The 26,204-nt window shown below is 41.1% G+C and overlaps 1 protein-coding gene across 3 annotated transcripts in view; it reads left to right on the forward strand.

Moving 5' to 3' along the window:
• AKAP7 (A-kinase anchoring protein 7) overlaps positions 1–26,204 on the forward strand; it is a 145,722-nt gene that overhangs the window by 38,380 nt on the left and 81,138 nt on the right. For all 3 annotated transcript variants that reach the window (XM_084827525.1, XM_084827524.1, XM_084827526.1), the window contains exon 6: positions 24,326–24,438. In XM_084827525.1, the coding sequence (XP_084683651.1) occupies positions 24,326–24,438 (113 nt within the window). The remainder of the gene's footprint in view (positions 1–24,325; positions 24,439–26,204) is intronic.

Consider the following 26,204-nt stretch of genomic DNA (forward strand, 5'->3'; position numbering starts at 1 on the left):
ATCTCAATCCACTCCGAAGCAGATGGGATCACTCTTTTTCTCATTTCTGGTCTGAAGGAGTGTCCCTATATTGCTGCTGCTGCTGTGTCTATCAGCTATAAAGGAGCACCAGCACTCATTCGGGCTGAACCCTTGCACACATTAAGCCCTGCCCACAGCTCAGACAAACAGGCCCTGCTAAATCTCGTGCATATGTATTTAAACTGGGGTCAGAGGTTTGGTTTTCATAATGCACTTACATTTAATCTTCACAATTTCAAGGCTTAGGTTGTGTTTTGGAGTAAGTGAAAACAAAATCCATTTTGTTTAAGTTGGAAGTTAACATAAAACAATTCCACTGCTCGTAAGTCAGGTACATTCACTCATTCAGCCTGCAACATTTTTTTCAGAATGCATGCAGCCTATCATAAAAATCCTTTTCTGAAATTCCTTTCTCCATAACCTGATCAGCAGTTTATTGTAATGTTTCACTAACAAGTGTGTGTAGATTCTGTAGAACATTTTGATCCTCCATCAAATTAATTTCAAAGTAATTTCCTCTTTGCCATTTCTGTTTTTTCCTTATCTAACTTTTACCTTTATTTTGTCTTTCTAAAGCTCTCCCTCCCTCCAGCTTTCTTGTTCTTCCGCTGTTGGGCCATCTCTTTCCATCCCTCTCTTTTTCTGTTTAACTCTTTGAAAGGTGGCTGTGGTGCTGTTGGTGTGACCTACTTTAAGTTAGGTTGAAACCCATCAGTTGAAGAAGACTGATTATACACAACATAGTGTTGTTTCTGGATGACCAAAATCTCAGTATAAGGCAGCTTCCTGTGTTCCTCCTGAGGGCTGACTATCCATGAATTTACTCCTGCATTACAGGTGGAGCTAGATGATACACAGAATGTGTGGCTGCCCTGAAAAGTGTAACCCCCCATCCCCTCTCCCCTCACTCCAACAGTAAGTCGAGTAAATGAAACATGACATCATCTCCATTCTAGTTCATTGGCTGTTGCTTGAAAGCAGTGGGGAAGTTCTCAGCACAATGACATCATGCCATGTGTTTTCTTTTACTAGATGGTATTGGCAGGAGGTGCGGGGGGGCTGCTTCTTTTGGCGGCAGCCACACCGTCTTCGTATTGTTTAGTTCCACTGAAAAGTTATGAGACACACACACACACACACACACACACACACACAATTTTAAGATTAAGATTATTCCTTAAGATCGTAAGGTGCCTCGTAAGATCAGTTTGGCATTGCCTATTTTTCATGAATGTTCCACAGTTCTGTAGGGAAAAACAGCATAACATATGACAGAAGCAATGAAGGGAAGTTAGAAATCTTAAGGCCAGCCAGCGAGCAAGCCTTCTGAATCTAATTAGACATGAATCTCGTGCAGGCATTGTACATGGCACCAACAGTATCTGGGTTTTCCAGAGGACTCTGTGCATAATTCTTGGCAGCAAGCTCCTAAATGAAATCACACAGAGGTAAGAGTTCAGATGCAGACCCCGCAGGGCCTCAGTACTTATGCAGATTGATTTTGTAATTGTTGCACAGCATAGATCAGCTGAGGAGTTTTAGCACCATGTCATTATCTGCTGGGAGCAGCAAGTTGTAATTACACTAAAATTGTGATTGGGAAATGGTCAGAAAAGTAAGTTCTCTCTGTTGTTATTAGTCATCATTTTGGATCATTTTCCAGCATAGATAAGTAAAATAATCTGGCAGTCTTTTTATTTTGTTTGTACTGCATCCCTAAATGAGCTCATCTGAAACATACAGTTTTCTTTGTCCAGTTATGATCATCATATTCGTTTCAGTGTTATGGTATTAGGGCAAATGCTGATTGTCTGAAAGCAGATAGCTCAGTGGGTCATTAACTGGAACAGAACAGTGAATTTTACTGAAACAAATAATCTGTGGCGAGCAGCCTTTTAATACTGAGAAACATCAGCACAACACAGACTGGTTGTCTTGTAGAGTGCACAGACTTTGCTTGAGATTCCAGCTGTCACTACACAAAGAAGACATGTTCTGGCCACAGGGTGGAGCAGCACATTTTCAAGACACCCTCAGAGGGTGAAGAATAGTGATAGAAATCAGATCAGTGTTACTCTGTAGTTACACTTTTTAATGTAGGCAAAATAATTTGCCTTTTATGATGAATATATATGTAACTAAGCAGCTTCCTGATGATAGAAAATGTTTCATGTGGAAAAGAGATTAATTTATATTGCTTTATTTTGCCACACAAGTACTTGATCTTGACGTGCTCCACTACAAAAGAAGCGTCAGGACTGTCTACACTGAATAAGACCAAGGGTCCATTTGTTCAGCAGTCTGGCCAAGTTCAGATGTAGCAAACCGCGCTTTGTAGTTATTAACATGAGCACACACTTCCCCCTCCCCTTTTTTCTTGTTTCACATGTGGAAGAAGAGACGGCTGAATCTGTCAATTCCGGTTTCTCTCAGTTTCTCATTTTTCCAGTCTTAATTTTGTTTTGTCCTAAACTTTGACAATTTTTTTAAAGAAACGCATGAAAATTTGTATGCATTTTGTATGTATATTTCCTAATACACACAGTTTTGTACACAATTGAACAAAACGTTGCCTGTTATATACATTTTTGCAAGCTATTTTTAAAGTGTTTTCCCAAGCCTTAAACAACTTTGGACCAGGGATCGCCTCACCCTTTATAGTCCTGTCCAGTCTTTATGATCCTCAGAAGGTCTGCTTCCTATGGTGCCCAATCTCAGAAGCAAGTCTTCCCTGTGGTGTGACCTAGCCAGTTCTAACTACAGTTTTATTGTTCAAAAGTGATTATTTTATTGTATTTTACTAGTATGTGATTCTTATTATGTTAACCACTTTGATAATTTTAGTGGAAAGCAGTATACAAATCTCTGTAATAGATAAATACATTTTAATAGATAATATGCATTGTAACAGTTTTTTGTTTTGTTTTTTACTAAGGGAGCAATCCTGTGGCCACTAGACACTGTCTAGAGGGCCATAGGGTATGCCCATTTCCGGGAACCAACTTGCCCCCTCGTCTGCACTGCCTCAGAGGCAGCACGGAAAAGCCCCGTCCGTGCTCAGAAGAGGAGTGCGGAGTGACTGAAAAGGGGCATTCTGGGGCAGGGAGAGCAGAGCTGTGCATACGACACATCCAATCTGTCGTATGGCAGCTTCCTCTCCTGGTGCCCCCCCCCCCCCCCACGGCTAGATAGCCAAAAACGGCAGTCTAGCAAAAAAGAGCAAGGCAGGAGAGGTGCAGAGGGAATGATCCCCCCGTGCCTCTCCTGCCTTGCTTTGGATAGGCGGTTGCCTCCGAGTTTGGAGGTGGCCGCCTATCTTGATAGGATTGCACCCTAATATATGCATTTTTGTGTGCACTTTACCCTAATATACCTATTTTAGTAGACATTTTTTGATTGGAGAACTCAACTGCAAAATTCAGAGAAATTGAATTTCAAAGGATAACTGAATTGTGGTTCATCTGTTGGTTTGAAAGTGTGAAATTTAGGTAAAATTCAAACTACATGAATTTCTCCCCCCGTTCCTAGGATGGAGATGATTGAAAGTTTCCACTTCTGCTTGTGGAAAAAAATGCAGTTAGCAAACAAGGATATCAAACCATTGTTTGAACCTGGTTTGTTTTAAGTAACTAACCACAGTTAGAATAAAGCATAGTTTCCCAAGTTTGGACATAATGAGCAACTATTGTTTATAAAAAAAAGTGGAATGTTTCAATAGCCTCCTTTCATGCTAAAGGAGGGGGAGAGGAAGGGCAAAATTCCAAGGCTCATGCAGGCTTGTGCTCATGCTGTTATGTCTGAACTGGGTCTCTGTTTCTTATAGTGGCCAGCTACATGCTCCTGGGAAGCTCAGAAGCAAAGCAAGATGGAAATAGGTCAGATGGCAAGATGGAAGTAGGCAAATATCCAAAAACTTAAAAGAGTTTCTCTATTAATTATTGCACACTCTCTACAAGATCATAGTACGATGCACTCCAGAGACATATAGCTCTTGTCAGCAGTTTCCAATCTAAAGTTATAACAGAATTTCCCTATACCATTCTTAGCTCAATCTTATACAGAGTAAAACTTTGTAGAGTAATTAACTCTACAGATGATTTCCCCTTTAAACTTAGGGTAGTTTACCCTGGAAAGTCACCATTAATGACTGTTGGACAGGGCGCACAACCGTTTTGGCCCTGAAAGCCACATCAGATGGTGCTGGGGGCTGCGCGCATGCTCACACACACATACATGATCTTGAGGATTCCTTTGCTAGTGGTAATCATTTTTGTGACCCACCCAGAGAACTTTGGCTACGAGGAGATATAGAAATATAAGAAATGAAATGAAATTAGGGAATCTGTATGCATCTTGGTAGTGCTAGTATAGTGAGAGAAACCCCAGGCAGTGCCTCAGCAGATGTGAGGAGTCTGGTAGGCTGCATGGGACCCACTGGTCCAGTTTTTGCACCCCTGCTGTAGGTTGAGGACATAAAAAGAGGTGGTGGACCACGCATCCTTTTTAATTATGTACAGCATTTTACATCTGAACTGAAAACGCTTTTATAACCAAAGGTCTTGGGCAGACCCCAGCTGTATTAGTTTTATTGTTTTAAAAACATTTGTATGCCACCTTTCATGAATGGCGCTCAAGGCATCTGAAAAAGTTAGTAAACTTTAATATCCAAGTGAGGGCTAAATTAGATGAGATGGCAAAAGATCTGTCATTTTAAAAGGGCAAATGCAGCTGGAGGGGCGGAGGCAGGGAAAGGGCAGTGCAGTTCAGATCAGTAGTGGCAATTTATTTACAATAAGCATTATATAAAGAATGAATGTAATATCTGCACTCAGGATTTATTTCACTTTTCAAAATCAGTTACAGGATACCCCAAATGGAAGCTGCTGTTTTTGTTCATCTGTTAAGCAAGCAGTATGCACTTTCTTTGAGGCTGGCATCTCACGTTAATAAAACAGGACAGAAATGGAGTGACCTGAGAGTCTTCCACATTAAATATGTATTATTGTATGCCGTTGTGATAATTTCTACTTCAGTGAATTTTGACACAATAGATTGAATTTTTATGTATATTCATGACTATAATTTAAGTGTTTTAATGTAGAACACCAACCAGAAGCATTGGATGTCTACTATAGTAGCTAATAATTAAATTTAAATTAAAAGCTTAGTAGTGAAATTATATTAGTAGTAATTTTGTGACAAGGAAACAAAGTTATGAGGAAATTAAGTAAATAAGAACCAAATGTCCCAATCTAAACATATCCATGCTTTGATACTGTTAAATGGCTCATTAGTTTTGGTTAATGTTATGCTAATTATGGAGGAGATTATTACCTTGTTACCAGCAAAGGAGAGCGTTACCTTGTCGTGGTGCTGGTGCTTGAGCACCTCAGTGATGCCATGAGCTAAACCGTGAAGGGACACCCCAGAAGGTCATGGCAGAGAGGTCAGACTAAACATGATCCCTGGGGAAGGTAACGGCAACCCACCCCAGTATTCTTGCCATGAAAACTTAATGGATCAGTACAACCAGAGATATGTCGGTATACCATTGGAAGATGGGACTCCCAGGTCGGAAGATGGTCAAAATGCTGCTGGGGAGGAACAGAGGATGAGTTCAACTAGCTCCAGATGTGATGACACAGCTAGCTCAAAGCCGACAGGACGGCTAGTGGCCGACAGTGCTGGTGGTGAACGATGAATCCAATGTTCTAAAGATCAACACACCATAGGAACCTGGAATGTAAGATCTATGAGCCAGGGCAAATTGGATGTGGTTATTGGGGAGATGTCAAGATTAAATATAGACATTCTGGGTGTCAGTGAACTGAAATGGACTGGAATGGGCCACTTCACATCAGATGTCCACCACATCTACTACTGTAGACAACAGGACCACAGAAGAAATGAAGTAGCCTTCATAATTAATAATAAAGTGGCTAAAGCAGTGCTTGGATAGAATCCAAAAAATGACAGAATGATCTCAATTCGAATTCAGGGTAAGCCATTTAACATTACAGTGATCCAAATATACACCCCAACCACAGATGCTGAAGAAGCAGAAGTAGATCATTTCTACGAGGATCTGCAGCACCTACTGGATAATATGCCAAAAAGAGATGTTATTTTCATTACAGGAGACTGGAATGCTAAGGTGGGTAATCAAACGACACCTGGAATTACAGGCAAGCATGGTCTGGGAGAACAAAATGAAGCGGGACATAGGCTGATAGAATTTTGCCAAGGCAACTCACTGTGCATAACAAACGCTCTCTTCCAACAACCTAAGAAACGATTCTATACATGGACTTCACCAGATGGTCGACACCGAAATCAGATTGACTACATCCTTTGTAGCCAAAGGTGGTGGACATCTATACAGTCAGTAAAAACAAGACCTGGAGCTAACTGTAGTTCAGATCACAAACTTCTTATTGCACAAATTAGAATCAGACTAAAGAGAATAGGGAAGACCCACAGATCAGTTAGATACGAGCTCACTAATATTCCTAATGAATATGCAGTGGAGGTAAAGAATAGATTTAAGGGACTAGATTTAGTAGATAGGGTCCCAGAAGAACTATGGACCGAAATTCACAACATTGTTCAGGAGGCGGCAACAAAAAACGTCCCAAAGAAAAAGAAAACCAAGAAGGCAAGATGGCTGTCTGCTGAGACACTGGAAGCAGCCCAAGAAAGAAGAAAAGCAAAAGGCAACAGTGATAGGGGGAGATATGCCCAATTCAATGCAAAATTCCAGAGGTTAGCCAGAAGAGATAAGGAATTATTTTTAAACAAGCAATGCGCGGAAATGGAAGAAGATAATAGAATAGGAAGGACAAGAGACCTCTTCCAGAAAATTAGAAACATTGGAGGTAAATTCCAGGCAAAAATGGGTATGATCAAAAACAAAGATGGCAAGGACCTAACAGAAGCAGAAGAGATCAAGAAAAGGTGGCAAGAATATACGGAAGATCTGTATAGGAAGGATAATAATATCAGGGACAGATTTGATGGTATGGTCAGTGAGTTAGAGCCAGACATCCTGAAGAGTGAGGTTGAATGGGCCTTAAGAAGCATTGCTAATAACAAGGCAGCAGGAGATGATGGTATCCCAGCTGAACTGTTTAAAATCCTGCAAGATGATGCTGTCAAGGTGATGCATGCCATATGCCAGCAAATTTGGAAAACACAAGAATGGCCAACAGATTGGAAAAAATCAACTTATATCCCCATATCAAAAAAGGGAAACACTAAAGAATGTTCAAACTATCAAACAGTGGCACTTATTTCACATGCCAGTAAGGTAATGTTCAAGATCTTGCAAGGTAGACTCCAGCAACTCATGGAACGAGAATTGCCAGATGTACAAGCTGGGTTTAGAAAAGGCAGAGGAACTAGAGACCAAATTGCCAATATCGGCTGGATAATGGAGAAAGCCAGGGAGTTTCAGAAAAACATCTATTTCTGTTTTATTGACTATTCTAAAGCCTTTGACTGTGTGGATCATAACAAATTGTGGCAAGTTCTTGGTGGTATGGGGATACCAAGTCATAATGTCTGCCTCTTGAGGAATCTGTATAACGACCAAGTAGCAACAGTAAGAACAGTCCACGGAACAACAGACTGGTTTAAGATTGGGAAAGGAGTACGGCAGGGTTGTATACTCTCACCACTGTACGCAGAACACATCATGCGACGTGCTGGGCTTGATGAATCCAAGGCTGGAGTTAAAATCGCTGGAAGAAACATTAACAGTCTCAGATATGCAGATGATACCACTTTGATGGCTGAAAGCGAGGAGGAGCTGAGGAACCTTATGACGAAGGTGAAAGAAGAAAGTGCAAAAGCTGGGTTGCAGTTTAACCTCAAAAAAACCAAGATTATGGCAACCAGCTTGATTGATAACTGGCAAATAGAGGGAGAAAACATGGAGGCAGTGACAGACTTTGTCTTTCTAGGCGCAAAGATTACTGCAGACGCTGACTGCAGCTAGGAAATCAGAAGACGTTTACTTCTTGGGAGGAGAGCAGTGACAAATCTGGATAAAATAGTTAAGAGCAGAGACATCACACTGACAACAAAGGTCTGCATAAGCAATGGTATTCCCCGTAGTAACCTATGGCTGCGAGAGCTGGACCATAAGGAAGGCTGAGCGAAGGAAGATAGATGCTTTTGAACTGTGGTGCCGGAGGAAAATTCTGAGAGTGCCTTGGACTGCAAGAAGATCAACCCAGTCCATACTCCAGGAAATAAAGCCAGACTTCTCACTTGAGGGAATGATATTAAAGGCAAAACTGAAGTACTTTGGCCACATCATGAGAAGGCAGGATACCCTGGAGAAGATGCTGATGCTAGGGAGAGTGGAATATAAAAGGAAGAGGAGCCGACCAAGGGCAAGATGGATGGATGATATTCTGGAGGTGACAGACTCGACCTTGGGGGAGCTGGGGGTGGCGACAGCTGACAGGAAGCTCTGGCGTGGGCTGGTCCATGAAGTCACGAAGAATCGGAAGAGACTGAACGAATAAACAAGAAATTATGGAGGCTTGGTAGTACATTTTAATACTTTTTTTAAGATAAAAAAAAACTATTGTTGTGTAAAACTCAAAACTGCTTTGTGAACCTTTGACTTAATCCTTGAAAACTCTGACAGCATGTGAATCTTCTCCAGGCCTGGCTGCTCTCAGCTTGTGGTGCCTGACTGCGAGCTGTTGTTGTTGTTGTTGTTGTTGTTCAGTCGTTCAGTCGTGTCCAACTCTTTGTGACCCCATGGACCATAGCACGCCAGGCCTTCCTGTCCTGCGCTCTCTCCTGGAGTGTGCTCAAGTTCATATTCATTGCATCGGTGATGCTGTCTAGCCATCTCATCCTCTGCCGTCCCCTTCTCCTTTGGCCTTCAGTCTTTCCCAGCATCAGGGTCTTTTCCAGAGAGTTTTCTCTTCGCATTAGGTGGCCAAAATATTGGAGATTCAGCTTCAGTATCTGTCCTTCCAATGAGCACTCAGGGTTGATTTCCTTTAGTATGGACTGATTTGACCTCCTTGCAGTCCAGGGGACTCGTAAGAGTCTTCTCCAGCACCACAGTTCGAAAGCATCAATTCTTCGGCGCTCAGCCTTCCTTATAGTCCAGCTCTCACAGCCATACATTACTACTGGGAAAACCATAGCTTTGATTAGACGGACCTTTGTCGGCAAGGTGATGTCTCTGCTTCTTACTATGCTGTCTAGGTGTGCCATAGCTTTCCTCCCAAGGAGCAAGCGTCTTTTAATTTCATGGCTACAGTCACAGTCTGCGGTGATCTTGGAGCCCAAGAAAGTAAAATCTGTCACTGCTTCCATTTCTTCCCCTTCTATATGCCAGGAAGTGATAGGGCCAGATGCCATGATCTTAGTTTTTTTAATGTTGAGTTTCAAACCAGCTTTTGCACTCTCCTCTTTCACCCTCAACAAGAGGCTCTTGAGATCCTCTTCACTTTCTGCCATTAGGGTGGTATCGTCTGCATATCGGAGGTTGTTGATAATTCTCCCAGCAATCTTAATTCCGACCTCTGATTCATCCAACCCGGCATTTCTCATGATGTACTCTGCATATAAGTTAAATACACAGGGTGACAATATACAGCCTTGTCGTACTCCTTTCCCAATTTTGAACCAATCGGTTGTTCCATGTCTGGTTCTTACTGTTGCTTCTTGACCCTCGTACAGGTTTCTCAGGAGACAGGTAAGGTGGTCTGGTACTCCCATCACTTTAAGAATTTGCCACAGTTTGTTGTGATCCACACAATCAAAGGCTTTAGCGTAGTCAATGAAGCAGAAATAGACGTTTTTCTGGAATTCTCTTGCTTTCTTCATGATGCAGCGTATGTTGGCGATTTGATCTCTAGTTCCTCTGCCTCTTCGAAACCCAGCTTGTACTTCCGGTAGTTCTCGGTTCGCATACTGCTGAAGCCTAGCTTGTAGGATTTTGAGCATCACCTTGCTGGCATGTGAAATGAGTGCAATTGTGCGGTAGTTTGAACACTCTTTGGCGTTGCCCTTCTTTGGAACTGGAATGTAAACTGACCTTTTCCAGTCTTGCGGCCATTGTTGAGTGTTCCAAATTTGTTGGCATATTGAATGCAGCACTTTAACAGCATCATCTTTTAGGATTTTAAATAGCTCAGCTGGAATACTGTCATCTCCACTAGCTTTGTTGTTAGTAATGCTTCCTAAGGCCCACTTGACTTCACTCTCGAGGATGTCCGGCTCAAGTTCAGTGACCGCACTATCAGGGACATTCAGATCTTTCCTGTATAGTTCTTCTGTGTATTCTTTCCACCTCTTCTTAATCTCATCTGCTTCTGTTAGCTCCCTGCCTTCTTTGTCCTTTATCATGCCAGTCTTTGCACAAAACGTTCCCTTGAGATCTCCGATTTTCTTGAAGAGATCTCTAGTCTTTCCCATTCTGTTGTTTTCCTCGATTTCTTTGCATTGTTCATTTAAGAAGGCCTTCTTGTCTCTCCTTGCTATTCTCTGGAACTCTGCATTCAGTTGGATATATCTTCCCCTTTCTCCCTTGCTTTTCGCTTCCCTTCTTTCCTCAGCTACTTGTAAAGCCTCATCAGACAGCCACTTGGCTTTCTTGCATTTCTTTTTCTTTGGGATGGATTTCATTGCTGCCTCCTGAACAATGTTACGGACCTCCGTCCATAGTTCCTCAGGCACTCTGTCTATCAGGTCTAATCCCTGATATCTATTCCTCACCTCCACTGTGTATTCATCAGGGATATGATTTAGGTCATACCTGAAAGGTTTAGTGGTTTTCCCTACGTTCTTCAATTTAAGCCGAAATTTTGCAACAAGAAGCTCATGATCTGAGCTACAGTCAGCTCCAGGTCTGGTTTTTACTGACTGTATAGAGCTTCTCCATCTTTGGCTGCAAAGGACATAATCAATCTGATTTCGATATTGACCATCTGGTGATGTCCATGTGTAGAGTCGTCTCCTGTGCTGTTGGAAAAGAGTGTTTGCTATGATCAGCGTGTTCTCTTGGCAAAACTCGATTAGCCTTTGTCCTGCTTCATTTTGTACACCAAGGCCATGCCTGCCTGTTATCCCGGTGATTTCTTGACTTCCTACTTTAGAATTCCAATCCCCTATGATGAAGAGGACATCTTTTTTTGGTGTTAGTTCTAGAAGGTGTTGTAGGTCTTCATGGAACCGATCAACCTCAGCTTCTTCGGCCTCAGTGGTTGCGGCATAGACTTGAATTACTGTGATGTTGAATGGTTTGCCTTGGATTCGTACTGAGATCATTCTATCGTTTTTAAGATTGTACCCCAGTACTGCTTTTCCCACCCTTTTGTTGACTATGAGTGCTACTCCATTTCTTCTAAGGGATTCTTGCCCACAATAGTAGATATGATGGTCACCTGAATTAAATTCGCCCATGCCTGTCCATTTTAGTTCGCTGATTCCCAAGATGTCGATGTTCAATCTTGCCATCTCATGTTTGACCACCTCCAACTTACCTTGATTCATTGATCTGACATTCCAGGTTCCTAAACAATATTGTTCTTTACAGCATCGGATTTTCTTTTCACCACCAGACACATCCACAGCTGAGTGTCCTTTCGGCTTTGGCCCAGCCGCTTCACTCTTTCTGGCGCTACTTGGAAATTCCCTCTGCTCTTCCCCAGTAGTATATTGGACACCTTCCGACCTGAGGGGCTCATCTTCCGGTGTCATCTCTTTTAGCCTTGTGTTACGTTCCATGGGGTTTTCTTGGCAAGGATACTGGAGTGGGTTGCGATTTCCTTCTCCAGTGGACCACATTTTGTCAGAACTCTCTGCCATGACCTGTCCGTCTTGGGTGGCCCTGCACGGCATAGCTTATGGCTCCACTGAGTTACGCAAGCCCCTTCGCCACAACAAGGCAGTGATCCATGAAGGGGGACTACGAGCTGTAGGAACTGCTATATGACAGAGCTAGGTGCGGTTGCTTTGTGGAAGGTGTATGGCACAGAGGTGCCTGATTTCTTGTTCTTGGGCAACTAAGGTGGGGAGAGCAATGTGTGTGTCATGCTGAAATGGAACATCTGAGAGGGCTGAACATAAGTTGGGGCCAGATGGGGCCTGAACCCAGCCAGTAAGCTTCCGGCCCCATTAGCTGCTCTTGGGTACGGCTTTTCTTTTCCTTGCCCATCCTGCTGCACACAGCTCCTCTGAGCTGCTGCGAGCTCTCTCATAGTAGTGTGAAGACCAGCCTAGGGTCTCCAGCTGTGCAGTCTTGCAGTTGGCCCCTGCAAGTGCGTCCAGTGTAGATACTACACAGTTGGAGACCCTGCCTCGGCCACTGTGAGTGAGCCAGGCACCCTGCCTTTATGTTGGCTGGGAGGCAGAATGACAGCTGCATGCAGCAGGCCAGCTAGGCAAGGGGCAAAAAAAAACAAAACAAACCTCTGATATGCAAGAGGGAGTGTTGGGGAGAAGCTGCAGAGCTAGGAGGATTCTGAGGAGATAAAATGGCAAAGGCTGTTGTTCAGTCTCAGCTAGCATAGGAGGAGCGAATGCGCGGTGAATCTTATTCGTATTTTGAGCCAAAAATGGCTTTTAATGATATTAATTAATTAATTAATTACATTTCTATACCGCCCAATAGCCAAAGCTCTCTGCAACTTCAGAGAGTGAAGTACAGTTTTCCAAAGGCAATGCTTAGTATCTTCCAGGTCCATACACACTATTTCCAACTTCCCATTCGTTTCTGGAAGAGAAAGCTGTTATGCCTCTCTTGAAACTGACTAATGTTGATGTAGCCTTTGTGTAAGAAATCACAGTTGCAAAAATGCCTGTTTTCTCACCAACCTACGGTTTGTCTGTAAAGGAGAACAGTGTTCAAAATGCCTGTATCCTTACAGAGATGCATTCACAAATGTGTACAATGTGCTAGCTTGTGCTATGACATTTGATGTATCAACAATTATATGTGAGGCATCATTTTCTTGCCTCTCACACATCTTTCTTCTCAGAGACAGTCAACAGGGCATCATAGGAAAAATGGTCTGGTGCAACTTGGCTGTGAGAAAGCACTTACTGAAAAACATTGCCATTGGTGTGAACTAGTACTGTGAAAAGCATTGGTGTTTCCATATTTGGAACTGCGTGGACCTTGGTTGACCTTGTGTTAGCATTCCTTATCCAGGTTATTTGTAACAAGGGGAATAAATTGGATGCTGTTTCATATGAGTCTACATTTACTGAAAGCTTTATCCAGGGGCTATGAAAGAAGGAATGGATTGACACTGTTTCTATCAATATAAATCCATTGTGAAAAGCTTTATCCAGACTCTGTGAAACAGGGCTTTAAAAAAAGTGCAATCATCAGACACAAAATGTGCAGTTCCAGGAAAAAATGTGCTGTTCAGAAAGAACATTTGTGCAGTTCAAAATCCAAGTCATGAAAAAGTTGTACTAGGTTAGCGGATATAAAAAGTGACTGGTAACAATGTGAAAAGTCAAGTGAATAGTCCAGGCTCCTCTAGAACCCCTAAGCCAGCCCAAGCATACCTATTTCTCCTCCCCCTGCCAAATACACTCCCAACATTTCCACTTCTACTCTCCACAGAGTGTTCACCTGTGTTTCCAAGATGAGAGAAGTCATCCTAGAACATGGGGAACACTTTCCAGACAAGTCATGTTTGTTATAAGGAGGGCAATACCAGAAAATATCCAATATGGCATTCTTTAGATACTGCTGTCCTGCACTCATACATCTGTTTTCTCTTGTTCTTAGTTTTCTTTAGATCTCTCACTCCAAATAAAGTTTTGGTGGCGTACATGAAGCCTCTTGCGTGAAGCTTGAATATGACACTCTTCTGCATTAGTACTGTCAAATTCCCAGTTCTGAGGATTTTCTGTCACTCTGTGTAGAATTCTAAAGGCCATGAAATGTGGCTCTAACCAACAAATCATATGCACACACACAAGGAAAACGCACAAGTGTGTTGTAGCACTGCATGATATGTGTGTGAATTACAATAATGTACCATTGTGCAGTTTAACATTTTCCTTTAAAAAACTGTTTTGCAAGGGAGATAGGTTGTGCACATATATTCACTGTGGAAGGCCTGGGAGTGTTGGGCTCTGTCCTGATCCCTTAGACTTCATTCAAGACTTTGCCCACGTTAGGGGCAAACAGTATACACAGTGTATACTGTGTAGGAGTATACACATGCACATGTTCTCCAAAAGCAGTCTGCCCCTGAAGAATGTCTTGGGCCTCACCAAGAGTAATTTCCTGGATACACCCCTGATCTGAGAGCTGATTCACATTTCTGCTTGGCCTGTGGAAACTGTGGTTTTCAGTCTGGTTGCCAGAGCTGAGCTGGTCATGTGTATGCTTGGATCAGCAGTGAGATGGACATGACTAGCTCACCTGTGGCAGCGTGTCTGGAAATCAGCATGACTGCAAACCATAGCCACCACGGGTTGAAATAATTGTTTAAATAATCCTATGTTACCTCATCAAGGCGGAATACACTGATGTTGAAAATTGGAGAGCAGAGAGCCATTGGCAGGAAGAAAAGGGGAAAGCTGAGAAAAGCTACTTAGCCGACAGATCAAGGCACAGCTGACATGATGAGGATGGTGGGGTATAGGAATCATTCACAAGTCTGCAGGGCTAGGGTAGCTATTGTAGCTCCATGCTGTAGTAAGACCAGTGTGGTCTTACGCTGTATTGTCTATTTTAAACTCCACTGCAGGCAGCCCTAGAACCTGTTCCATTGTCTTTCACCAGGTAGCAATGTAATACAACAAGTGTTCAGTTTCCAATATTGATAGTAGTTTATGTTCTGATTTTTGTTGACACAAAACGATTTTAATTTCTGAAATGTTCCATTTTTGAGAGATTATGTACAATTTCTGCAATTTGAATTTATTGGAGAATAAGTACAGATATATTTCCTGAGTAAACAGATCCACATGGAAATCGACATCCTTAGTGATTTCCAGCAGCCACTATGTGTTTTTCAAGCCATTTGAAATGGCTGTTTGCCTCTCAGTGTGAGGCCTCAGTACAGAATCAATGTCAAATAAAACTCTGACATTCCTTATTGATCCATTTAACATAAAAACGTAAGAAGAGCCATGCTGTATCAAACCAAGAGTCCATCTAGTCCAACATTCTTTTCACACAGTGGCCAACCAGCTGTCAACCAGGAACGCACAAGTAGGACATGAGCACAGCAGCACCCTCCCACCCAAGTTTCCCAGCAACTGGTGTACGTAGGCTCACTGCCTCTGGTTGTGGAGGTAGTACATAGCCATCAAGACTAGTAGCCACTGGTAGCCTTTTCCTCCACAAATTTGTCTAACCCCCTTTTAAAGCCATCCAAATTGGTGGCCATCGCTACATCCTGTGGTAGCGAATTCCACAGTTTAACTATGCGCAGTGTGAAGAAGTACTTCCTTTTAGCTGTCCTGAATCTCCCACCAATCAGCTTCATGGAATGACTCTGGGTTCTAGTATTTTGAGAGAGGGAGAAAAATGTCTCCCTGTCCACATTCTCCACACCATTTATACCATTATCCAGCTCTTAAACTGTTTTGCCATGCTTTTCTCCATAACTAGACCTGAAGTGCAAACAGAAGAGAATTACCTAGTGGACATATGAGTCTTTGATTCTTAAGAGGTTCTGTCAATGAAATAAATATCTGTCAGACCAAGGAACGGGATCTTCTCATACCGATGCCCTAGCTCCGGAATTCCTTTCTTAGGAAGATTTTTTTTTTAGACAGGTTAAAATATTTTACTTAGAAGCTTATCATGTAATCACCTAGTATATTGTTTCTTTTGTTAGGTTTTTGAGGGAGTCCTGCATATTGCATATTTTGTTGCATATTTCTTGCATATGTTTTTGTTGGTTTCTTACAAAAACTGTTGCTAGTCTCTGAGTTTCTGATTAGAAAGAAAAGTGAACTAGAAATTTGGTAAAAAAGGGATTCAAATGATCACTTGGTAATTTAAACCAAGGATGATGACATGGTGGTATGTGGAATGGATGCAGGTTCCTGGAGCATCTTGGTCTCTAACTAGTGTCCCTATGCACTCTACTTAAGGTGTGGTAAGAGTTTCGTTCAGAATTCCACTTGTAAGAAAAATATATCTATATAAATTTATTGTAATACTATTTCATGCTCATTCTGGAATTACAAAGGACCATTTCTAACTTGGCTTTTGCGAGGATCTTTCATAAACACATAAATTTTCCTTGGTCTCCCTTCCTCCACCGATGTATTCCTAGTGCCCAAGCACATGTACTCCATGTCTGTGAAGCCCTTCCTGCTGCGAGGTGCCACCAGCATAACTGAGGAACCTGATTATTCCAAACCCTCCGCTATCGTCTGGAGAACATAGGGGTTCCCAAACGTACAGAATTTGTCCACCCCTGATTTTTAGATTGTGTGAAGAATTTGTATGTAAGGCTTTCTAAAACCTTATTGCTTTTTCTTCCTCATAAAACAGTTTCTGTTCTCAGGAAGCCATTAGAGCTGGTAGAGTTAAATCTTCATTTTGGAGGTTCTATCTTGGAGCGTCAATCATTGTGAGAAGTAAAACGGGCAAACTGGGAGATCACCTGTTGACTTATTAAGAGTATCAGTTAAAGTACTGTAGACTGAAGATACCATCTAGATTGTGTATAACGTGTATCTCTTGAATAAAATTTATACTTTCCCCCTCAAGGTCTTCTGCAAACTACCTGCTCCACCTTCAAGGGGTTTTTGTTTTGTTTTTTGCTTTTTCTCTGTCTCTGTGTCTAATAAACTCTTCCTTTGCACCATTTTCTCCCATACTATAACATTTAGGATGCAATCCTATGGTCGTTAGACAGCGGCTAGACAGCTATAGGATTTTGGGGTTTTTTGGGAACTGACCTCAGAACCAGTGCTCTGAGGTTGGTTCCTAGAAAATCACCTCCCCACCCGCTCCCCTGCCACCTCGTAGGTGGTGCAGTTTGTCCCTGGTTCTGCACTCCAAAGAGCAGCATGGAGTGGGGGGAAAGAGGGTGTTCCTGGGGGCAGAAGGGGAGATGACGGCAGAAGTGTTGGTACGAGACTTCCTATGCGCTGTCCGTCCTTACCCCCCACCCCCGCTCCAAGCTGCTCCAGCTAAACAGCTGAATTTTGCCATCTAGCTGCAAATGAAGGGTGGCTGGAGCACAGAGAAGATCCCCTCCACGCTCCACCCACCCTGCATTGGATCATCATTCACCTCTGAGTTCGGAGGCAGCCAACCATCCCCATAGGATGGTGCCCTCTGAGCACAATCCTATGAATGTCTACGCAGAAATAATTCCCATTGAATTCAAAAGAGCTGACTCTCAGGTAAGAACCTTGGATTGTGGTCATAGTCTTGAAAATGTCACTTCTGATCTCATCCACCATTTACCCTGCTTTGTATTGTGTTAAATGCTTTCACAAAGGCTGAATCTTTAAGAACCCTGAGAGAATTAGAAATAACTTTGAGAAATTCTTCCCTGTAGGACTCCTACATTAAACTCTTTGTCTGGGTTTGTTGTTTGAGAAGAAGGTGATGGCTTTGCTCTACAGCAGGGGTGCTCGGCTCTAATCACTCAGAATGCCACTTTTACTTTCTGAACAATTCAACAGCACCGCATGGATACGTTAACAGCAGCAAAGCACGTTTGTCACATGTATTTTTAACCTGGTCTCTGTTAACCTTCCTTTTTTCTCTTTAAGCATTGTAGCACCACTTTCTCTTCTTTTTCTCTTCCCTCTTTGCTCCATAATATACCTGTCTGTGCCCAACTGTGTTAACTCTTCCTTTTTTGTCCTCCAGTCTTTAGCACCCTCTCCTCTCTGAAACCTATAGTGGGTGTGCTCTTTTCTCTATACGCATACCTGCTATACCCTTTGTTTCCTCACCCCACAAGTTTCATTGCATCCCTACTTCACAGTTATTCCCCCTTTACCTTTGCATGCTCTTTTTCTCTCCATCTCATGCTGCTGTATCTTTCTGAATCACTACAGGTGTCTCTCTATTCCCGTCCCAATTACCCTCCCCTTTTCTCTTTTCCCAGTCACATGTTTTTCTTTATCCCCATCTGTTATTCTGTTCTTCTCTATCTTTTCCTCCATCCCATAGGTCTCTCTCTATCTCTATCTCTTCTTCTGTTTCCCTACCTCATAGGATTGTCTCTTCATGTGCAACTCTGTTAACTCCTTTTCTTCCTTCCATTTCTTTTTTTCCCCTTGAGCTTCCCAACGGATAGCAACAGCACACAAGGCTTTCACTTTCTGTGCAATTTATACATTTGAGGGAGTCTCGGCTGCATGTGGGTCATGCATCACATGGCTGCAACAGGCTGGAAAAAATCTGGCACCAACTCCACTGCACTTAGGGAGAAGGAGCAATGCAGAACATAGCACAACCTTGTTGATGGCCTATGTAGTCCAGGCAACAAATAGGGCTACAAATGATAAAATCTAAAATTCCTTCAGGGACCATAAATAGTATGGGAGGGGCTGCAGTAAGGCTTCAGGCCTTATGTTGTGCAGGCCTGGTCTGCATCTTCTACCATTGGAATTTTGACTATGCTCAAGAGCAAAATCCCCAAACTAGAAGTACATCTCATTTAGATATTAGTACACTGGTGATTCCTCCAATCATTTCTTGCAATCTGACTGCCTCAGAAGGCAAGAAAAAGGGTTGGCAGAGAGCCATAGTAAAATCAGTTCAGGTAAATGCAGGAAACATTTTAAGAGCAAACATTAAAAACACCAAATTAAAATGTATCTCCTATATTCTGATGGAGCTATGCTAAACAGGAAAGGAAAGCATTGCTATATAGTGGGTAGTGGTGAGTAGGCACTAGAAATGTCTGGGCTGATAGATGTTTCAGTGACATGGAGCATTTGCAAAGCTACCTATACCCATGTGGTACTTAGTCATGCAGCTGTTCCGAATGCATAGGGGTGGTTTCTCTTTCCTTCACCCTGCACATTCAGTACAGCTGAACTGCAGAGCAGAAAGAATTCCGTTTTCATTTGGAAGCCTTTCAAGCATCTTCCCATGTGGCATTCATAACATAAGAAAGAAAGAAAAAAGAACCCAAACCAAAATATTGTGTGCAATAATACAACACCAATTTAAGAATCTCTGATGGAGAAAAGCAGAAACAGGAAGAGATGTTTCATTTGTCAACACACCTGTTCTACTTGCTTTCGTTTGTCTGCTCTCATCTCATTGGTAGTTTAACAAAAACAATTAGCGTTTGTATGGATCTTAAGAGTGTTCAAAGTGCTTCACGTTTATTATCTTGTCATCCTTATGACCAAGAATACACACATTTTAGCTGGTACTTGGTAACGAGCCATTATTTATGGTTGCCACAAACCTTGCAAAGTTTCTGTTTCGGGAGAGGATGTGGTCTCATGTCAGATTTTGTCCTGAGTCTGTGCAGTTAGAACTTGATGCTGACTTTTCCCCAAGTTCCAGGCTTGGAACAGGGATGGGGTTCTATCTCTGATAAAATGACTCCAGATTGCAATGCTAATCAAGATGAAGGAAAACAACAGCCACCAGAGTGTGAAGAGATAGTCACTGACAAGGTGATAGAATTTGTGGACCTTACCTTACAATAGCCGTGTAAGATAGGAGGTCATATTGTAGATAGGAGGACTGATATTGAAACCACCTAATTTGTGGTAGGGCTGGAATCTGAACCAGATTTGTCGCTCAGTATCTTTGCCACTAAGATACACCTCTCTAGAGAGCTGCTAGCCTGGTTAAAGCTTATTTAATGTTTCTTTTTAGTGTTGTCCTGTGCCTATATTCCTGAACCAGCCATATACCTTCTCTCTTTCTCTCTCCTTGCCCTTTCTGTTGACCCTTTTGCTAAGCTTGCTCTCTCTTCTGAGTCTTGCTGTTTTGCCTGCCTGTCTACCGTTAGTTTTCCTGGTTGAAACTGACCTCTATTCCCTGAGCTAACTGTGTTTATGTCCTGGGGAAAAAAATCTCCTGACTCCATTTTATACAATGTCACTTCGATCCTCGTGCAGGGTTTTTCTTGCTGTCATTAGTTGCTCCAGAAGAACAAGTGTCACATAAGATAATCAGTGGAAGACCAAATTCCAAGCAGGGAAGCAAAGTAAAACATATACTAGGTCGAGTTAATTCATTGTAAATGTGTATGGAGAACTTGTTTAATAAGTTAGTAGCACTTTGTTGCAAGGCATAGGCTTGATAAATATTTAGAAAATGAAGCTTAAATACAAAAAACACCAAGGAATGAAGAGAGACCACAAACTGATACAGCTCATCAAGAGAATGTGCAAATATATACTGCCGTTTTTAAAAATTCAAGTGATGTGTTATTTAGCAAATTCAAAGTTCATGTAGCATAGTGTATCAGAGAATAAGAAATCAAAATTGGCTTGACAAGTCATGAATGCAGGTCATGAATGCCTCACTGTGAGGAATGTCATTAGTATTTGTTTACATTGCTCCATTGCTTTTGCAAAAGTCAGCCAGAGTAACCCAGTGAATGGACAGTTGGCCTTGGATTAAGAGACCTGGATTCAAGCTTTATGGCTATTGTGTGGCCATGGACAAGTCACCTACAGACAGCCTCAATTTGTCATCTGTAATAAGGGAACAATAACAACCTACTTTAGTTGATTCAGTGGCTTTTACATGAAGGCTCAGCTTCAGAGAAAGACAGGTGTACTGAACTGCTTTTGCAATTACTGGAGTTACAACTAAGGAGCAAACCACACATAACACTAAACATGTCACTTGCTGCTGTGTCTTTTCTTGAAAAATACATTAATAGCAAGCATGGTGGGGCTACACAGTTTGTGCAGAGCAGGGGGTTAGTCCTTTCCTCCCAGTTTGGTTTCATTCTCCCACAGCTGCTATTAGCACAGGAGGAAAATTTTGGTTGGCACCAATGGAAGTTTCCCTCCTGGGGCTAATAGCAACTGTGAGGGAGGCGTGATTTTTGTTGGGACTCTGACAGGAGAGGAAAGGTTAGAAAACTCCTCTGTACATGCTCTTGTCCTGACAAATATCTAGCTTTCCTCGCCCGCTATTAATTGTTAACAAAAAAAGGCACAGTGGAAAATGAAATGTTTAATGTCACATCTGGTTTTGCCCTAACTTAAGACCCATTAATTTCAGCAGGATTTGCAAATTAAAAATAGCCAATAAGTAAAATACCAACATTCAGCCACTGACAAACAGATGACTTTTTTTCAAAACTGAGGGGACAGAAAATTTTTAGTGTGGAGGTTCCAGAAAAGATTTGAATATGGAGGCTATGGACACATACATTCAATATTTGCTATGGCAGTAAAGACATATTTTAATAACTTTGTGATGGATAACATTTTTTCTTGATTATGCTTTATATAGTTATATAGATTTCTTAAGTGAAGAATTCCAGCAAAGTTTTCCCTAGAGGCTGTGTATTCTTCATCTCCAGTGGAGGAGCACATCTCCTGTTATCAGTTTGTTTTTTTAACAAAATGCAAGGAAGAAGGTGGGACTTGCAGCATGGCCAAGCATTATAATAGAGGTGAATATTGGCACTGGATTCTATTCTTTTTCATCACCCTGAAAGGTCCCAAATGGCCTATTTTTACTGTAAATACAGCTGGTAATAAACACAAGTAAATGACATATTTCATTGACATTTATCAAGGTAATATAAATGCTGATTTCTTTTTAACTCAATTTTCCTAGGATGCAATCTTGAGATACTGTAAACATTACTTTGAAATGATTTTTTAATATTACAAGTCAACTTTATCTCTGTAGTGCATCTGCAGAAGTTAATGAAGTATGAAAGTAGCCCATTATCTTTAATGTAAAAATTCTTTAATGGAAAATAGTGGTGTGAACTTTGTCATTATTATTAATCCCCTGAAAGGGTTTAAAAGAAGGGAAGCAGATGTATCTTTATTTCTCCATTTGAAATAAATTAATATGGTTATTTTTATTTATTTCTCTAAAGGGGGTTACAAAAAACCTTTCACACTGACATCCTCTTTTGAAGTAGGACCCGAGTGGTCGTTGTCTAAGTCAGTGGTTTTTGAACGTCTTGCTCTTGGGGAATGTTTCCCACATGGATTTACTGTTGAGGAACCTCTTTGCATCTTCCACAGAATCCTGCATGCTGCAGATGATTCTGGGGCAGATTCTAGGATATATCATCACTATGCGCAGGGAGACCTATTGGACCTAGCCACTGCCCACACAAACAGAGAATGCACCCTAGGCAGTGCCTAACCCTCCCAAAGCTATGCATTGCAGGATACCCAAAGTAGTGGATAAGATGTTTCAGCTCTGAGTCTTTCATTATTTTTCTTCCTATTGAGCAACCTAATAAGAGCACAGTTTGAAAAGTACTGCTTCCTCCCATGTAGCCTTTGAAACTGTTCGGTGTGATTTTTGCAGAATTCAGTCATACTGAGTAAACATTGACACTGCTGATTGACAGATCCTTTATGACCTCTGGGTTTTTTTTACTCTTATACATAGATATTTCTCTCCTAGGTAAAAGTGAATTTATCTGTTTTGTTTGTTAATAATCATGGACCAACCTGCTTCTATAGCTTTTTCTAAGGTTACCAAGCAGATTCATTTTTCAGACTTTTGCTGCCTGGTGAAGTATTTCAAATTCTGGTAGCAAACCATATTTAGCTTCCACTTCCTCACTGTTTTGAGCAAGCTTTTGTTGAGCGCTCCAGCTTCATCCTATATTGTGGGACTAAAATCAGCAGCTGCCATTCTGAGGGCATTTTGTTTGACAACACATATCCTAATTCTTTAAGGGAGTTACAGTGTACCTAAAGGCCATGACATCAGGATTTATTTTTCATTACAAATGCCTTTAAAAAAAGAAAAGAAAAGAAAGCACAATGGCATAATTTTTTTGAGGTCTCATAAAATAGGCCCTTATGCAAATATTTAGTTTACTGCATGAATGGCTGGTGAGAGATAAGGTGGATTCACCATGGGGAAGTGGAGAGGCTTGCACAGTTTCAGTCTCTGCACAGAATGTTTGTACAAGATTTCAAATCTCAAATAGACAAATTCTTTTTTAAGTGTCTGTGAAAATACACATGAAAGCCATCATACAGGCTACCAGTAGCAATGAGAACTGAACCCAGCTTTCATCTGTTAATGTCACTTTTCTTTGAATGGAAGGCTTGTGTAGCTTTACAGTATTATCAAGCAAAGGAAATTAAACTGGAAAGTGGGTGTCAGTCAGGAAGAGATGCTGAAAAATACCAATTATATATATATATACACACACACACATATATACACACACACAGAGAGTATATATAAAAAATAAAATAAAGGAGAATCCAATATTGAACTGACATCTGATATCTTTGGAGCTTGTTTTAAAAACCCAGTAGTGAAAGGCAATTCTGAACTAGTGGCAAGGCCAGATTAATTGAGACACTTCCTTGAATTTTCCTTTTTTTAAAAACATACTTTATTATAGTTTTAGCAAGGAATATAAAAATACAAAATATAAAATAAAAAGTTACTGAACAAAATAAAACAAATTCTCCATGCCAGCTGATCCTGCTAGTGCAAGAGTCTTCAACCTTTTTGGACCTGTGGACAGATTTGCAATTTTGAAAGTGTTCTGGGCGCAACCACAAATTACCAGGGGAGGACATTGTCATCTAGGACATTCTTCCTCAACCTGGTGCCCTGTAGATGTTTTGGGCCACAACTCCAGTCATCGCTACCCATTGGCATTGCTGTCTGGGGCTGATGGGAGTTTTAGTTCAAAAGATCTGAAGGGTACCAGGTTGGGGAAGGCTGAACTAGCATGTTGCACTGATTCATCAGGGTAGGTCAACATTACTATGCCTGTAGCAGTGTTTGTTGGCAAACCTTGCTCTTAGGTGCTACAGTTATGGGTAGAAAGGAAGTGGGGCAGAAACCTCAAGCAAGATAATATATGTATGCATCATCTTGAAGGCTTTTCAGCCACCACAAAGTTGTTGACGGGAGGGTTGCTGCCCTCACCTGTATCTGCTCAATGTCTAGAAATAGTCTGAGGATTAATTTTATGTACTTTATCTGTCAGGGTAGTTGTGAGTGTGAAATTGTATGGTTTAGTTGTAAGTAATTTTTAAGCAAACCAAAATTTGTTCTCCATTTCAGTTGTCTCTTCTTGTTTTGCCCATGAACAATTGTCTCTTATATTTTGACAAACTTCTTAGTGTACAAAATATTTGGCATCTTAGAGTTTCTCCATTTGTTCTTACCTAGAGATTGTGAAGAAGATATTTCAAGAAAAAGGCATCTTCACAGGAGATGACAAAGCTTTTAAGCCTCACTTGACCTTCATGAAGCTGTCAAAATCCCCCAAACTACAAAAACAGGTGCAGTCACTTAATATACCACGGAGGGGGGGGGGGGAGACTGTGATCTTAAAGAAATCATTTTAACAGAGGTCTAAATTGCCCTAATATTTTTATTATGTATCTTTGCACTTGAAGTTTAATACCAGAGTGATTAAGTACTAATGTTCCAATTTATGTTCTAGAACAGAACTTCTAGAATTGTTCTAGAAGTTTTTACCCTGGTATTATCTGGAATGGATATATTATCTCACAGTTATAGTCTAATCTAACAAAAACAGCAGGAATAGGTTTAAGAGATGATTATTTATTAACATTGCTGGGATCTTTAGTTGCCCTGCCGTAAACAGAAGCGGGTGGGGGGAAGGTCATTTTAGTATATTAGCCCTTTCTCTTTAATCCCCTGTGCCAGTTTCCACTCTGTTCTGGAGTGTCCCCCAACCCCCTGAGGCAGGTTTTTTTTGGGGGGAGGGGGTTATGGGGCTACAGGGGTTTCTGGATCCAAGCCAGCATTTATTTGGCTTGTAATCACTTGTTTCAGTTAACTTGTGATACCTCTTGATGTACTCAGTATAATATAATAAGATGTATACATTTATTATAGGATGGTAATCTTATAATTCAATTACTGTTAGCCATTTTCTCCAGAACTTTCAGTGTGTGCTGAGACAACACATTATTCTGCCAAACATTTCTCCTTTATAATTTATCATTTTCACTTGTTTAACTTCTTTGTTATAGCTTTTTTTCCTTGAAGCATAAGAAGTACACTGAAGGCATTTTATCTTATTGTTTTATTTATTATTTTCCCCAGATTACACAACAATAACTTAATTGAAAATTGTCAAGAAAAAGTTTTTATAGCACTGAACAACAACAACAATGGGTAGAACTTAGGAAATGGAAATATAATGAAGCAGAAAATCAGAAAATGCCATATTTTAATAACATTATTTAATTTTACTTAATATTATAAGAACGTAATTTAATAATTTAATGTAATTTATTTTTGTTTTATTATATATTAACATTATGCATCCATAGATGTATCCTTCCCTTTCAAAGGGTCTCAATAAATGTCTCCTGCTGCTATTACAGAATGTCCCCATTGCCTACATTTCTCTAGGAAATGAGGAGGACAAGAAAATGGAAGCTTCTTAGCTTAATATGCTGAGGACATTAAGGGATGCAATCCTATGCATGTTTAGATAGAAAAAAAGTCCTACAACTCCCAGCATGCCAGCTGGGAATTGTAGGACTTTTTTCTGTCTAAACATGCATATGACTGTGCCCTAAGAGCATCAGCAGTTTTCTCTGTTAGGATATGGACAGTATCAGACATCGTTTCCCCTCTGCCTCTGTCCCTACCTCATGGTACTTCTATCCCTACACTTGCTGAATTCTGGATTCTGGCTTTTCCACTGTGAATCAAGGGATCAGAGGTTGAAGAAACAGGTATCTCCATTTTACAGGATGACTGCTTATCTCACTGCTTAGCAAGAGTTCAGTGAAAAATGCATGAAACCTCAGTATCTGTCATTGTAACAAACTCATATATGGTTTTATTTGCATTCTCAATCTTGTCATTGTACATGAAAAAATTGCATTTTTAAAAAACTGACAAGAGTCACTGACTTTCTGTAACACCAATCATGGCGAATGACCCCAGAAGGAGTCTTGAATTTACAGGTTTCTCCCGGTTTATATCTGCATTTTTCAGGTCAAATGCAAACCATAGTTTACCAGGTTGCACGTAATGGCAAACTAAGTTTGACTAAAAACTAGGA

The sequence above is a fragment of the Heloderma suspectum genome, chromosome 1 (genome assembly GCF_057233095.1).
Source record: "Heloderma suspectum isolate Gila_16-S chromosome 1, 16-S_ref, whole genome shotgun sequence".
Lineage (NCBI taxonomy): Eukaryota > Metazoa > Chordata > Lepidosauria > Squamata > Helodermatidae > Heloderma > Heloderma suspectum.